Raw genomic sequence first — 17,145 nt, 5'->3', positions numbered from 1 at the left:
TCCCTTACATTGGGGGTCAGTGGGAAGAATGTCCCTTACATTGGGGGTCAGTGGGAAGAATGTCCCTTACATTGGGGGTCAGAGGGAAGAATGTCCCTTACATTTGTGGTCAATGGGAAGAATGTTCCTTACATTGGGGGTCGGTGGGAAGAATTTCCCTTACATCGGTGGTCGGTGGGAAGAATGTCCCTTACATCGGTGGTCGGTGGGAAGAATGTCCCTTACATTGGGGGTCAGAGGGAAGAATGTCCCTTACATTGGGGGTCAGTGGGAAGAATGTCCCTTACATTGGTGATCAGTGGGAAGAATGTCCCTTACATTGGGGGTCAGTGGGAAGAATGTACCTTACATTAGAGGTCAGTGGGAAGAATGTTCCTTACATTGGGGGTCAGTGGGAAGAATGTCCCTTACATCGGTGGTCGTTGGGAAGAATGTCCCTTACATTGGAGGTCAGTGTGAACAATGTCCCTTACATCGGTGGTCGGTGGGAAGAATGTCCCTTACATTGGAGGTCAGTGTGAACAATGTCCCTTACATCGGTGGTCGGTGGGAAGAATGTCCCTTACATTAGGGGTCAGTGGGAAGAATGTCCCTTACATCGGTGATCAGTGAGAAGAATGTCCCTTTCATTGGGGGTCAGTGGGAAGAATGTCTCTTTCTTTGGGGGTCAGTGGGAAGAATGCTCCTTACATTGGAGGTCAGTGGGAAGAATGTCCCTTACATTGGAGGTCACTGGGAAGAATGTCCCTTACATTGGTGGTCAGTGGGAAGAATGTCCCTTACATCGGTGATCAGTGGGAAGAATGTCCCTTTCATTTGGGGTCAGTGGGAAGAATGTCTCTTTCATTGGGGGTCAGTGGGAAGAATGCTCCTTACATTGGAGGTCAGTGGGAAGAATGTCCCTTACATTGGTGGTCAGTGGGAAGAATGTCCCTTACATTGGGGGTCAGTGGGAAGAATGTCCCTTACATTGGGGGTCAGTGGGAAGAATGTCCCTTACATTGGTGGTCAGTGGGAAGAATGTCCCTTACATTGGGGGTCAGTGGGAAGAATGTCCCTTACATTGGGGGTCAGTGGGAAGATTGTCCCTTACATTGGCGATCAGTGGGAAGATTGTCCCTTACATTGGCGGCCGGTGGGAAGAATGTCCCTTACATTGGGGATCAGTGGGAAGAATGTCCCTTACATTAGAGGTCAGTGGGAAGAATGTCCCTTACATTGGGGGTCAGTGGGAAGAATGTCCCTTACATTGGTGGTCAGTGGGAAGAATGTCCCTTACATTAGAGGTCAGTGGGAAGAATGTCCCTTACATTGGGGGTCAGTGGGAAGAATGTCCCTTACATTAGAGGTCAGTGGGAAGAATGTCCCTTACATTGGTGGTTGGTGGGAAGAATTTCCCTTACATTGGTGGTCGGTAGGAAGAACGTCCCTTACATTGGTGGTCGGTGGGAAGAACGTCCCTTACATTGGGGGTCGGTGGGAAGAACGTCCCTTACATTGGGGATCGGTGGGAAGAACACTCCTTACATTGGGGGTCGGTGGGAAGGATTCCCCTTACATTGGGAGTCAGTGGGAAGAATGTCCCTTACATTGGTGATCAGTGGGAAGAATGTTCATTACATTGGGGGTCAGTGGGAAGAATGTCCCTTACATTGGGGGTCAGTGGGAAGAATGTCCCTTACATCGGTGATCATTGGGAAGAATGTCCCTTACATCGGTGGTCGGTGGGAAGACTGTCCCTTACATTGGGGGTCAGTGGGAAGAATGTCCCTTACATTGGGGTTCAGTGGGAAGAATGTCCATTACATTGGGGGTCAGTGGGAAGAATATCCCTTACATTGGTGATCAGTGGGAAGAATGTCCCTTACATTGGGGGTCAGTGGGAAGAATGCTCCTTACATTGGAGGTCAGTGGGAAGAATGTCCCTTACATTGGGGGTCAGTGGGAAGAATGTTCCTTACATTGGGGGTCGGTGGGAAGAATGTCCCTTACATTGGGGGTCAGTGGGAAGGATGTACCTTACATTGGGGGTCAGTGGGAAGAATGTTCCTTACATTGGGGGTCGGTGGGAAGAATGTCCCTTACATTGGAGGTCGGTGGGAACAATGTCCCTTACATCGGTGGTCGGTGGGAAGAATGTCCCTTACATTAGGGGTCAGTGGGAAGAATGTCCCTTACATTGGGGGTCAGTGGGAAGAATGTCCCTTACATCGGTGATCAGTGGGAAGAATGTCCCTTTCATTGGGGGTCAGTGGGAAGAATGTCTCTTTCATTGGGGGTCAGTGGGAAGAATGCTCCTTACATTGGAGGTCAGTGGGAAGAATGTCCCTTACATTGGGGGTCAGTGGGAAGAATGTCCCTTACATTGGGGATCAGTGGGAAGAATGTCCCTTACATTGGTGATCAGTGGGAAGAATGTCCCTTACATTGGTGGTCAGTGGGAAGAATGTCCCTTACATTAGGGGTCAGTGGGAAGAATGTCCCTTACATTGGGGGTCAGTGGGAAGATTGTCCCTTACATTGGTGATCAGTGAGAAGATTGTCCCTTACATTGGTGATCAGTGGGAAGATTGTCCCTTACATTGGTGATCAGTGGGAAGATTGTCCCTTACATTGGTGGCCGGTGGGAAGAATGTTCCTTACATGGAGGTCAATGGGAAGAATGTCCCTTACATTGGGGATCAGTGGGAAGAATGTCCCTTACATTGGTGATCAGTGGGAAGAATGTCCCTTACATTAGGGGTCAGTGGGAAGAATGTCCCTTACATGGTGATCAGTGGGAAGAATGTCCCTTACATTGGAGGTCAGTGAGAAGAATGTCCCTTACTTTGGGGGTCAGTGGGAAGAATGTCCCTTACATTGGGGGTCAGTGGGAAGAATGTCCCTTACATGGTGGTCAGTGGGAAGAATGTCCCTTACATTGGGGGTCAGTGGGAAGAATGTCCCTTACATGGTGGTTAGTGGGAAGAATGTCCCTTACATTGGTGGTCAGTGGGAAGACTGTCCCTTACATTGGGGATCAGTGGGAAGAATGTCCCTTACATTGGAGGTCAGTGGGAAGAATGTCCCTTACATTGGTGGTCGGTGGGAAGAATGTCCCTTACATTGGTGGTCAGTGGGAAGAATGTCCCTTACATGGGGGTCAGTGGGAAGAATGTCCCTTACATGGGGGTCAGTGGGAAGAATGTCCCTTACATTGGGGATCAGTGGGAAGAATGTCCCTTACATGGGGGTCAGTGGGAAGAATGTCCCTTACATTGGGGGTCAGTGGGAAGAATGCCCCTTACATTGGGGGTCAGTGGGAAGAATGTCCCTTACATTGGGGGTCAGTGGGAAGAATGTCCCTTACATGGTGGTCAGTGGGAAGAATGTCCCTTACATTGGTGGTCGCCGGCAGGAGGAAGGAGGTCCTGATTAGTCTATAAACAAATAAATTGATAACATCAGATGATAATGTTGATAAAGTACATACACAAATGTTTAAAAGTTTGCAATTGGTAGGAAAGACGTTAGTGTATTCAGTGATATTATTTATCTGAGTAGTATCAGACTCTTCTAACTTATATATTGAAGGCTGAATGATGTACAGAGTGTGAGGAAACAGAGATTGGAGGGCAAAGTCAAGAAAAACCATATAGGCTGCAGTTCTTATATTCGCCTTTAGGTAGTGATCTCACTTATTATGAGTGAAATCCACAGACAGGAGGTGATGTCAGGTATGGAAAAGATGTTCCTGGTGAGAGGTCAAATGGCAGGAAGTAGAACAAAGACATTGCTGGAACTGGCAGCAGAGGAGGTGATAACATCTTATTTTATATTTACACCCAGTAACCCCCGTCATGCCTGTCCTCTTCCTCCATAGTCATCGTGATGTCTTTTATCTCCAACAGATGATTTATCTCTGTATATATATAATGAATATGTAGAGCCATTTATCCAACCGTCCATCCAGAGCCTCTGGTTTATAGACTGGATACGTCCTAAATATAGAACCATTTATCCAACCGTCCATCCAGAGCCTCTGGTTTATAGACCGGATACGTCCTAAATATAGAACCATTTATCCAACCGTCCATCCGGAGCCTCTGGTTTATAGACCGGATACGTCCTAAATATAGAACCATTTATCCAACCGTCCATCCGGAGCCTCTGGTTTATAGACCGGATACGTCCTAAATATAGAACCATTTATCCAACCGCCCATCCGGAGCCTCTGGTTTATAGACCGGATACATCCTAAATATAGAACCATTTATCCAACCGTCCATCCAGAGCCTCTGGTTTATAGACCGGATACGTCCTAAATATAGAACCATTTATCCAACCGTCCGTCCAGAGCCTCACAGGAAATTCCACTCTCTTCTTGTTGTCTTGCACAGGTCACATGGACAGTTAGGGGAAATCTCCCCAACAAGGAGACAGGCAGAAAAAAACCCCAATAGACGTTCTAACCCTTCAGTGAGACAGATGAATGCGGCCTGCAAAATGGAACAATAAGCCATTTGAGGTGTAAGAAGACTGGCCTTACTCATCCCAGTAGAGATCATCATCAGGTTATTATCTACAGAGAGATAGGCCCACTATAGATCAAATGACCACCATAATGAGCATAGAGAAGAAGATACTGGACCTCACCTTGGAGATCATCTACATGCTGACTGGAGAGGTGAGGAGGATTCTGGGATCATTATACAACCATCTTTCTATTTATGAAAGAAAGATTTGACTGTACCAGATGAAGGTGATAGTTAGGATGACGTGACCTGATATGGGGGAGATTCTGGAGATATTACATCATGAACTTAGTAATGGTGCACATTTCTCATGACGTCTCTTGATAGGGTTACACAGTTGTGAAGAAGACATCTGGGGGCCATCAGGTTGGGAGCCATAGACACATCACTGTCCTGCCTTCTGAGAGAAACAGTGATGAGAAGATACTGGAAGTCACCAAGAAGATGATGGAGCTGCTGACAGGAGAGGTGAGCGGTGCCAGGAATTCTGGGACATTCTCCAGTAACAGACAAGGAATGTGTCTGGATGGTGACTGTATCATTGTGTGTGTCAGGTTCCTATAAGGTGTGAGGATGTCACTGTCTATTTCTCCATGGAGGAGTGGGAGTATTTAGAAGGACACAAGGATCTCTACAAGGATGTCATGATGGAGAATCAGCCGCCATTCAGTTACGTAAAAAAAGAAAACAATACAATTAGCTTGGAGGAGAGGCTATTGGACCTCACCCTGGAGATCATCTACCTGCTGACCGGAGAGGTGAGGAGGATTCTGGGAGGTCACATGACATCACTGTTATCTCTTATAAAAAAATCGTTATATTCATGATATTATATGTGTTTCTGTATAATTCAGGACAGTGTGATAGTTAAGAAGACATCTGTTGAGAATAATACAAATAACTACTTGATCACAAAACTGAAAGAACGACAGAACCCCATAAATGTTCCTTCACTTCCCTTGCAAACTCTTAAACGAAACACCAAGAAGATTCTAGAAGTCACCCAGAAGATAATGGAGCTGCTGACAGGAGAGGTGAGCAGTGCCGGGAATTCTGGGACATTCTCCAGTAACAGACAAGGGATGTGTCTGGATGGTGACTGTATCATTGTGTGTGTCAGGTTCCTATAAGGTGTCAGGATGTCACTGTCTATTTCTCCATGGAGGAGTGGGAGTATTTGGAAGGACACAAGGACCTCTACAAGGACGTCATGATGGACAATCAGCCGCCCCTCACATCACCGGGTAAGAGGAGACTTTATTGTAAAGGAGAGAGCAGTACGGAGGGTCCACCTAGATCCCCCATCATCTGATAAACACATAGAAACAATGGATTCAGTCAGTGTGTGTGTTTCCTACAGATGGATCCAGTCATGGGAACCCACCAGAGAGATGTCCCCGTCCTCTGTATTCCTGGGATTCCACACAGGGAGATCACACCATCCCTCACCATCATCAGGTAGATGGATCCAGTAATGGAAACCCACCAGAGAGATGTCCCTGTCCTCTGTATTCCTGGGATTCCACACCAGAAGGTCACACCATCCCCCACCATCATCAGGTAGATGGATCCAGTAATGGGAACCCACCAGAGAGATGTCCCCGTCCTCTGTATTCCCGGGATTCCACACGAAAAGATCACAACTATGCAAAAAATTGTCGGGTAGAAACCTTATTTAAAATTCATATCATTTGTCCGGTATCTACATTTTTTCAATTCATACTGTTTTTTTCTTTGTATTTTCAGAATAAACAATTAAATTATTGTGAAGTCATAATTAAAGAAGAGATCAAACAGAAGGATGAAGAAACTGGAATTGTGCAGGACGTGGATTATTTGAAAGGACACAAGGACCTCTACAAGGATGTCATGATGGACAATCAGCCGCCCCTCATATCACCGGGTAAGAGGAGACTATTGTAAAGGAGAGAGCAGTACAGAGGCTCCACCTGGGTCCACGTTACATGCAGACACTGTTAACATGTTTAGATTGCTTCTGTTACTACACAGTATGTTGTCTGACCCAGGGATGGACTGACAACTTATGGGGCCCCCGGGCAATAGGGGATCATGGAGCCCCTGCATCCTCACCCAAACTCAAGCCACACCCAAAAAAGCCTATGAAAGGTACTAGGGGCATCTCATGGGGCCCCCTACTGACCCTGGGCCCTCGGGCACTGCACAAGTGCCCAAATGGTCAGTCCACCCCTGGTCTGACCAGAAGTTTAGGAAAATTGCTGTTCCTCCCTTCCTCAGATTGGATGAAGGAGCCATCTTGTTTTTCATTGGTTAATCCTCATGGGGTTAGGGAATCTAGCTGGCCTAGTGTAGCTTCACCTGTAGTGGCCCCTCGTCTCTTAGGACAAGCAGGTCTATCGGCAGTTGATTGCCGAAGAACTCATACACCGTGCTATGTCCACTATCCAGGAACCATAGGAGGCTGAGCAATAGGTGAACAAAGAGTACCTGTAGTACCATGGGTACAAATATCCACAGGAACAGGCGCCTCAGCAGGATAAGTATGTGTTGGAGTGTGCAAACAGGTGAGTACAGGCAGATATATGGTAAGCAAATGGGCCAAAGGTAGGTCCAGGCAGCGGGCAGAAACATGGTCCATAAGGAAAGGGTCAGTTCAGGCAGTTACTTGACTAGTATACAGGCAAAGGGTCAGTCTAGGCAGCAAACAGAAAAATGATTGGAAAAACAGGCAAAGGGTTAGTGTACGTGGCAGGCAGATATGTGGTCAGTATACAGTCATAGGGTCAGTCCAGGCGGCAAGCAAAAACATGGTCAGTAAGCAGACAAAGGGTCGGTACTCAGCAGATCAGCTTGTCAGGTACATGAGAAAACCTATAACGAGAATTGGGTGCAGGGTCAGTCAGGTTTAAATCAGATTAGGAATCTTCATTCCTCAATATAACGTCATGTTCCCAACAAATGAGGAGGAGATACTGGACACCATATGAAAGGTCCATCTCCATTCCTCAATGTAACGTCATGTTCCCAACAAATGAGGAGGAGATACTGGACACCATATGAAAGGTCCATCTCCATTCCTCAATATAACATCATGTTCCCAACAAATGAGGAGGAGATACTATACACCATATGAAAGATCCATCTCCATTCCTCAATATAAAGTCATGTTCCCAACAAATGAGGAGGAGATACTGGACACCATATGGAAGGTCCATCTCCATTCCTCAATATAAAGTCACGTTCCCAACAAATGAGGAGGAGATACTGGACACCATATGAAAGGTCCATCTCCATTCCTCAATATAACGTCATGTTCCCAACAAATGAGGAGGAGAAACTGGACACCATATGGAAGGTCCATCTCCATTCCTCAATATAACGTCATGTTCCCAACAAATGAGGAGGAGATACTGGACACCATATGGAAGGTGAACACAATGACTTGCCCCGTTGGTTGTAGTTGGTATTACTGTATCTATCGCTGATTTTTGTTTCGTAAATGATTGTAAGAAGTGAATACTAGCGTCATTTATCAATATCTTGCTCTCCAACAGATGGACATTATGTCCGGAACAGCTCAGGAGGAGATCTTCCATCAGATCCTACTGCAGGATTTTCAGGATTTAAACCCATGACTCAATGCAGACTCCATGGGCCTTATCAAGTGGAAGCCTCCATTGACCCCTCTAATCCCGATGAATCTCCTGATCAATCATATACCGTCAAATCAGACGTTCATATTTGCAGGGCAGATACATCTTCCAATCCATCTAATTCCAATGAATCTTCTGTTAGCCAAAAGGAAATTCACACAGACCAGAGTTCGTTGTCATGTTTAGTGTGCGGGATATGCTTCAAGATGAAAACAGAGCTTCTTCTACATCTCAGATCTCACACCAGTGTAACGTTTGCATGTTCGGAGTGTGGGAAATCCTTCACTGACAAAGGAGCACTTGTTATGCACCAGAAAACTCATACAGGCAAAAAAAGTCCTTTTACATGTTCAGAGTGCGGGAAATGTTTTAATGAGAAAAGCGAACTCTTCACGCACCAGAGAACTCACAAGGGCGAGAACCCTTACTCGTGTACAGAGTGCGGGAAATGTTTTACTCGAAAAAGAAATCTCCGTATACACCAGAGAATTCACACAGGGGAGCGCCCTTTTTCATGTACAGAGTGCGGGAAATGTTTCAGCGATAAAGGAAGTCTTCTCAGACATCTAAGAATCCACACAGGTCAACGCCCCTACTCATGTCCAGAATGTGGGAAATACTTCAGTAAGAAAGGAGAACTCCTTAGTCATCACAGAATTCACACGGGTGAGCGTCCTTTTTCATGTTCAGAGTGCGGGAAATCTTTCACTCAGAAAGGAGGTCTTCAAAGACACCAAAGAAGTCACACAGGTGAACGTCCTTATTCATGTGTGCAGTGCGGGAGATCTTTCACTCAGAAAATAAATCTTCTTAGACACCAGAAAAGTCACACAGGCGAGCGTCCTTATTCATGTTCAGAGTGCGGGAAATGTTTCATTCGTAAAGGACAGCTTCTTATACACCAGAGAGTTCACACAGGTGAGCGTCCTTATTCGTGTTTGGAGTGTGGGAAATGTTTCACTCAGAATGGAGAGTTTATTAGGCACCAGCAAATTCACACAAAACGTCCCTTTTTATGTTCAGAGTGCGGGAAATCTTTCTCTGATGTAAGTTCACTTCTAGCACACCAGAAAATTCACGCGGGTGAGCATCCTTTCTCATGTTCAGAGTGCGGGAAATGTTATTCTCAGAAATCGGACCTTCTTGTCCACCAGAGAATTCACACAGGTGAGCGGCCTTATTCGTGCCCAGAGTGCGGAAAATGTTTCACTCAGAGAGGAAGCCTTCTTAGGCACCAGGGAAGTCACACTGGTGAGCGTCCTTTCTCATGCCCAGAGTGTGGAAAATACTTCACTAACAAAGAAGGCCTCATCAGACACCAAAGAAGTCACACAGGTGAACATCCTTTCTCATGTTCAGAGTGTGGGAAAAGTTTCAACCAAAAAGGAAACCTCCTTACACACCAGAGAAGTCACAAGGGCGAGCGTCCTTATTCATGTTCGGAGTGCGGGAAATGCTTCACTCGGAAAGAAAAACTTCTTTCACACCACAGAATCCACACGGGGGATAATCTTTTTCCCTGCCCTGCGTGCGGGAAAACATTCACGGAGAGGTTTGCGCTCCTTAGACACCAGAGAAGCCACACGGGTGAGCGCCCTTTCTCCTGTGCGGAGTGCGGGAAATGCTACACCCGTAAAGCAGAACTTCTCATACATCAGAGAAGTCACACAGGCGAGCGCCCTTTTTCATGCGCGGAGTGCGGGAGATGCTTCAGGCGCAAAAAAGAACTCATTAGGCACCAGAGAGTTCACACAGGCGAGTGTCCGTTTACTTGTCCAGAGTGCGGGAAATCATTCACTCAGAACGGGGACCTTCTTAGGCACCAGAAAATCCATACAGAGGAACGTCCGCATTCATGCTCAGAGTGCGGGAAATGTTTCTCCCAAAAAGGCGCGCTCGTTAAACACCAGAGGATTCACACGGGGGAGCGGCCTTTTTCCTGTTCGTTGTGCGGGAAATGTTTTACGAGCAAAGGAAATCTACTTCGACATCAGAGAACACATGCCTGCTGATGTGACATTTGGGGGGGAGATCTGACTGCTACAGTTCCTGGCTCTTTTCCCGCACATTCTGTGGTATCCCAACTTTGTCTTTGCTAGGGAAGCGACTATGGAAGCCTCTCGTAATGACTGCAGCGGGGATACAGACCCCGAAACCCAAGAGCCCCCCGAGTGTCTCCCTAGGTATAGAAGATGAAAGAGAGGGCGACCATCCTGGGGCATTGTCTGCAAACATCGATCATTAACCCCTCCCCCTGTGGAGGATTCGCCCCTCCCCTTCCTGACCAGGCCATTTTTTTGCGATACGGCGCTGTGTTACCTTAGCTGAAAATTGCGCGGTTGTGCAACGCCGCACCCAAATGAAACATCCTTTTTTCCCCACAAATAGAGCTTCCTTTCGGTGGTATTTGATCACCCGTGCGTTTTTTTTTTGCGCTATAAACAAAAAAAATTTAAAATTTTGAGAAAAAGAAAACAATATTTTTGGACTTTTCGCTATAAAACACATGCAATAAAAACATTTAAAAAAATAAAATTTTCGCCATAAATTTCTGCCACAAAAAAATTGCAATACATGTAAATGAATTGGTTTATGTGAAAGTTATGGCGCCTAGAAATGGCGGTATAGATACTGGAGTTTTTTTTAATGGCGGCGATCAGCGACTTAAAGCGGGACTGCGGCGGGCATTCTGACACTGGGGGGGGGGACTGACTTGGTGTCACTGATATCCCCAGTGACACCAATACAGTGCTAATAAAAAGCACTGACACTGTACTAATGGCACTGGGCAGGAAGGGGTTAACAGGGGCAATCAAAGGGTTAACTGTGTGCTGGGCGTGTTTTACTAAGGGGCAGGGGGGGGGGTGTGCTTCACTGTAATCACACTGATCAGGATGGCTGTGCTGTGCAGTGTGCCAGAGCTGACAGGGAGGAGGACTGTTAGTAAACAAACCAGTCCTCCTCCTCATCGGAGATGCTCGGCGGGTAATCACTGGCTGGGACCCGGTGATTGGCGGCCGCTCTGCTAAGCAGAGCCATACAAAGCAGTGTGCAGGAGCCGACGGGAGAGCTCTGTGTTGTTTACATACAGGTCTCTTCCCCCATCGGCGATCCACGGAGATCGCCAGGTGTCGGTGATGAATCACTGGCCCGGGACCCGGTGATTGACAGTCGAGGCTGCTAATGGCAACGCGGGTAGGGTGCGCGTGCAAGCCCCCTACCCGGAAATGCTAAATTTTGATTTTGCGCAGCTCTGCTGTCCCGTAGCAGTATTTCTGCTATAGGGCGGAGGGGAAGCGGTTAAAAAAAAAGAGGAAATAGGCGATACTTGTGTCCAGAGAGGATGCCACACAGGTCTGCGGATGCCAACGCGGTTTGAGGGGCGTCCCCTCTTCATCAGACCTCAGAGGTTTCCTCCCCGAAACACGTTGGAATCCGCAGACCTGTGTGGCATTTTCTAAGGCTCAGTTCACACCTGTGCAATTTCTGTTTAATCCGTTTCAGCAGTGCGTTTTGCGTTTTTGCACATGCTTTTTTTATGCGGTTTTTTTGTTTTTTTTCTTATTGCTAGGCAGATTTAAAACACAAAATGCATAAAAAAGTGGCAAAAACGCACTATGCTTTTCTGAAGCGTTTCCATTGAAGTCTGTAGAACCAAAAACGCAACTTTTGGCTTTTACAAAAAGGCCCTGATCCTTTCCAAAAAAAACGAACCAGGCGAAAATGCGGAGATGTGAACGTGTCCCATAGGAAATCATGGTAAATGGACTGTAGCGTGTTTCTGCAAAACGCTTAGGGTACAAGAAGTATGCTCAGCGGCTGTGGTGACTCCGTATTTGGATATATGCTGACTGAAGAGTGAAGGTATTTTGTGAGTCCCTCCCGAAACGCGCAGACCTGTGTGGCATTTTCTAAGGGTACAAGAAGCACGCTCAGCGGCTGTGGTGACTCCATATTTGTGACCAGACAACAAATAGGGGGTGCCACTCAAGGCTCCATCGGGGTCCTCTCCTGTAGTGCACTGCAGGGAGTGCTGGCAAGGACAAACAAAGGGTCCTATGCTCCACACATCACTGCAAGACCCTGTGGATATGTGGTATGACAGCCTTAGCTCGGGCTCCAGCCAACCTTCCTTCCAACGCGTTTCGCGACAGCCAACCTCCTCCAATGCATTTCACTCCAGCCCTGGAGCTCAATTATAGGGAATTAAACCAATTAAAAGGAGAAGCTCATCACACATTTCTAAATACAGAGTAGCCACAGCCGCTGAGCATACTTGTATCCTGGGAGGATGCCACACTGGTCTGCAGATTGTAATGCATTTTGAGGGACATCCCCTCTTCATCAGACTTCAGAGGCTCCCCTCGAAACGCGTTAGTTTTCCAGACCTGTGTGGCATTTTCTAAGGATACGAGAAGTAAGCTCAGCTGTAGTGACTCTGTATTTGGATGTATGCTGACTGAAGAGGGTCCAGTGACAGCGTTTTGTGAGACCCTCCCGAAACGCGTTAACATCCGCAGACCTGTGTGGCATTTTTTAAGGATACAAGAAGTATGCTCAGTAGCTGTGGTGACTCTGTATTTGGATGTATGATGACTGAAGAGGTTCCAGTGCAGGTGTTTTGTGAGACCCTCCCAAAACGCGTTAGTTTCTTAGACCTGTGTAGCATTTTCTAAGGATGCAAGAAGTATGCTCAGCGGCTGTGGTGACTCTGTATTTGGATGTATGATGACTGAAGAGGGTCCAGTGAAGACGTTTTGTGAGACTCTCCTGAAATGCGTTAGTTTTCCACAGACCTGTGTGGCATTTTTTAAGGATACGAGACGTTTGCTCAGCGGCTGTGGTGACTCTGTATTTGGATGTATGCTGACTGAAGAGGGTCCGGTGAAGGTGTTTTGTGAGACACTTTCGAAACGCATTAGTTCCGCAGACCTGTGTGGCATTTTCTAAGGATACAAGGAGCATGCTCATAGGCTGTGGCTACTCTGTATTTGTGACCAGGCAACAAATAAGGAGTGCCACTCAAGGCTCCATCTGGGTCCTCTCCTGTAGTGCTCCTCCGGGAGTGCTGGCAAGGACAAAGGGTCCTATGCTCCACACATCACTGCAAGACCCTGTGGATATGTGAAATGGGCTCCAGCCAACCCACCTCCAACGCGTTTCACCCCAGCCCTGGAGCTTAATTGTGGGGAATTGAACTCCACTTAAACCATGTTTAAGCTCTGGGGGAGAGTGAAACGCGTTGGGATGTGTGGCTTGGCTGGAGCCTAGGTTGAGGCTCTCATTTCACATATCCACAGGGTCTTGCAGTGCGGCACCCAGGACCCTTTTTGCACTTTGCATTTGAATATATGCTCACTGGAGAGGGTTTTTTGAAGCAAGGTTGTGCGGTTGGGTCAAGGGTGAAGGTAAGTGTAAAACCAGGTGAGCTGCTCTTCAGAAGGTTTCTGCGTTCCGTAGAAGACAAAGGTACAAGTTGTCCTTTGGGAGTATAAGAAAAGGGTAGGTGGTTAAACCCCCTCAAAAACTGGGATCTTGCTTTCGGATGGAACGATTATCTGATGCCAGGAAGTATGACGCTCAGATTGTGTTTTCCTAACCTACATTTCTGAAGACCATGGCACCCAAGTTTTGGGCAGGAGAACCCTGGGCTCTTCAACGACTGGATCCTAACCTCTAGTGATGGGCAGTGGTTTTTCCTCAAGCTTGTCAGAAGTCATCCAACATACGTACATGAGACAATCTTTGCGGTCTCTTACGATAAATATACGATTTTGATATCATTAAAAATTGACTATGTGCCTAGCCTACTGATTGCTCAAAGGACCATTGCAAACCTGCAGGAACCCATAAAACCCAATGAGCTTCTTTGTCCCAGAAGACCCTTTTGGTTGGTTGCTCTTGGTTTCGTTATTCTCACGGTTCTGCCGTACTAAAGGTGCTGACTTCTCAATGGTCCCCTAAATCAGCGTTTTTCAACCACTGTGCCGCGGCACACTAGTGTGCCGTGAGATATTGTCTGGTGTGCCGTGGGAAAAATTCCAATTTCATCTGTAACATGTGGCTTCGGCTCACAAATAGACCAATCATTAGAATCTAATGATTCAGTGGTCGGCAAGCCGCGGCTCGCGAGCCACATGCGGCTCTTTACCCAGTCTAATGCGGCTCTTCTGTGTGCCGGGCGCCTGCTCCCCTCCCTCCTCTCGGTCGGCCGCTCCCCTCCCTCCTCTCGGTCGGCCGCTCCCCTGCCTCCTCTCGGTTGGCAGCCCCAAAAGTCCGCGCGGACCTTTTAATCCGGCTTGCGGATGTGGCTGTCAGGATGTGTGTAGGCGGGGCAGCGTGCCGAACGTGAGGGGAGGGGAGCTAGGCTCCTCTCACAGTCCGCCCTGAAGACCCGAACGGCGCGGGAAGACAGCGAGAGGAACGCAAAAGGTAAGTGAATTGACACGGGGGACTTGGCTTACTAGAAGGGGGGGGGGGGAATAGTACTGTGGGGGATGAAATACTATATGAGGGATGAATTACTTTATGAGGGATGAAATACTATATGGGGGGATGAAATACTATATGGGGGATGAATTACTATATCAGGGATGAATTACTATATGAGGGATGAAATACTATATGGGGGGATGAAATACTATATGAGGGATGAATTACTATATGGGGGGATGAAATACTATATGAGGGATGAATTACTATATGAGGGATGAAATACTATATGAGGGATGAAATACTATATGGGGGGATGAAATACTATATGAGGGATGAAATACTATATGGGGGGATGAAATACTATATGAGGGATGAAATACTATATGAGGGATGAATTACTATATGGGGGATGAAATACTATATGAGGGATGAAATACTATATGGGGGATGAAATACTATACGGGGGATGAAATACTATACGAGGGATGAAATACTATACGGGGGATGAATTGCTATGGGGGATGAATTACTATATGGGGGATGAATTACTATGGGGGATGAATTACTATATGGAGGATGAATTACTATATGGGGGATGAATTACTATATGGGGGATGAATTACTATGGGGGATGAATTACTATGGGGGATGAATTACACTATGGGGGATGAATTACACTATGGGGGATGAATTACTATATGGGGGATGAATTACTATGGGGGATGAATTACTATATGGGGGATGAATTACTATATGGGGGATTAATTACTATGGGGGATGAATTACTATATGGGGGATGAATTACTATGGGGGATGAATTACTATGGGGGATGAATTACTATATGGGGGATTAATTACTATGGGGGATGAATTACTATGGGGGATGAATTACTATATGGAGGATGAATTACTATGGGGGATGAATTACTATATGGGGGATTAATTACTATGGGGGATGAATTACTATATGGGGGATTAATTACTATGCTTACTATGGGGGAATATTACTATACTTACTATGGATGACACATACACATCATTCATCTACTCTTGGTCCGGCCCCCGGGTCCAATTATAAAATACTTTATTATTTCATAATAAAGTAATTATAAAATAATTTCTTTGTGTTTGATTCCTATTCAAGAGAATTACTTTATATATAGTCAATATAGGCACAGAGGTAAATTTTTTTAACATTTTCTAATGGTGGTGTGCCTCGTGATTTTTTTCATGAAAAAAGTGTGCCTTTGCACAAAAAAGGTTGAAAAACACTGCCCTAAATACATATTTGTTAGTAGAGTTGGTTGGATTTTGGACTTTATATAAGATTTTATATGGGTGAAGTCTTGATTTACCTTTTGTGTCCCTTCAGTATTCCTATTTTGTAAAGTAAAAGAAAAGAAATGATCAACAAAGTATACTCTCCTGTTTCGACTCCCTTCTTTATAAATTACCTAAATTCTTAGATGATTGGTGATTGGAATGTTCTGTCTTCCTAGGGAGTCATCCATTGGTGTTTTATTAGTGAGATGGTGGGTTCAGAAGCTCCGATTTCACATGGATTCATGCAGACCCTACAAATCCCACATATGATATTCCCATTGCTGCCATCTTGGTTGTCCTCTTCATGGTCCATGGTGATGAGTTCCATAATTTTACAGTCATTATATTCATCAGTAAGGCAGAGGCCATCTCCATGACTATGTGGACCTTCACCCATGAAAAAATGTTTTTCTTTCCTGTTTCCTTCCTCCATTGGTGTTTTATTAGTGAGATGGTGGGTTCAGAAGCTCCGATTTCACATGGATTCATGTAGACGCTACAAATGCCACATAGAGTCTTGCTTGTCCTCTTCAAGGTCCATGGTGATGAGCTCCATAATTTTACAGTCATTATTTTCATCATTAATGCAGAGGCCATCTCCATGAGAGGCTTGCAGAGTAAAACAGTGCCATGTGATCATTCCCATCAACTACAAACATGTATATGGAGTTTTTCAAGTGGGCTAAAAAAAATATGGCAGAAGACAATGTAACACTGTGGACCTTCACCCATGAAAAAATGTTTTTCTTTCCTGGTTCCTCCCTCTAGAGAGTCATCAATTGATGTTTTATTAGTGAGATGGTGGGTTCAGAAGCTCCAATTTCATATGGATTGTAGACCCTACAAATCCCACATAGAACATTCCCATTGCTGACATCTTGGTTGTCCTCTTCATGGTCATGGTGATGAGCTCCATAATTTTAGTCATTATCTTCATCAGTAATGCAGAGGCCATCTCCATGAGAGGCTTACAGAGTATAACAGTGTCATGTGATCACTCCCATCATCTAGAGACATGTATATGGAGTTATTCAAGTGGGGCTTCAAAAAATATGGCAGAAGACAATGTAACACTGTGTTGGACCTTCACCCATGAAACAATTTTTTTTCTTTCCAGGTTCCTCCCTCTAGAGAAAGCATCCATTGGTGTTTTATTACTGAGATGGTGGGTTCAGAAGCTCTGATTTCATGTGGATTCATGTAGACGCTACCAATGCCACATAGAACATTCCCATTGCTGC

The 17,145-nt window shown here is 45.9% G+C and overlaps 1 protein-coding gene across 2 annotated transcripts; it reads left to right on the top strand.

Moving 5' to 3' along the window:
- The first annotated feature begins 3,466 nt into the window (after positions 1 to 3,466).
- LOC149453421 (uncharacterized) lies at positions 3,467 to 10,681 on the top strand. Of its 2 annotated transcripts, none has more exons than XM_089688195.1 (9): positions 3,467 to 3,796; positions 4,380 to 4,666; positions 4,842 to 4,982; positions 5,069 to 5,272; positions 5,369 to 5,548; positions 5,635 to 5,758; positions 5,875 to 6,176; positions 6,261 to 6,417; positions 8,048 to 10,681. In XM_089688195.1, exons 2-9 carry the CDS (start codon positions 4,592 to 4,594, stop codon positions 10,156 to 10,158), a joined length of 3,294 nt encoding a protein of 1,097 aa, XP_089544321.1. In that variant the 5' UTR covers positions 3,467 to 3,796; positions 4,380 to 4,591; the 3' UTR covers positions 10,159 to 10,681. The 2 variants fall into 2 exon arrangements, with proteins under 2 accessions (XP_089544321.1, XP_089544322.1); XM_089688196.1 differs by having other exon boundaries at positions 3,664 to 3,796; positions 5,875 to 5,972.
- The last annotated feature ends 6,464 nt before the right edge of the window (positions 10,682 to 17,145 follow it).

The sequence above is a fragment of the Staurois parvus genome, unplaced genomic scaffold, assembly GCF_062004578.1.
Source record: "Staurois parvus isolate SC_StPar_1 unplaced genomic scaffold, SC_StPar_1.0 ptg000449l, whole genome shotgun sequence".
In the NCBI taxonomy this organism is placed as follows: Eukaryota; Metazoa; Chordata; class Amphibia; order Anura; family Ranidae; genus Staurois; species Staurois parvus.
The sequence above is the reverse complement of the archived record's forward strand: the minus strand, read 5'-3'. Positions and strand labels throughout refer to the sequence as shown.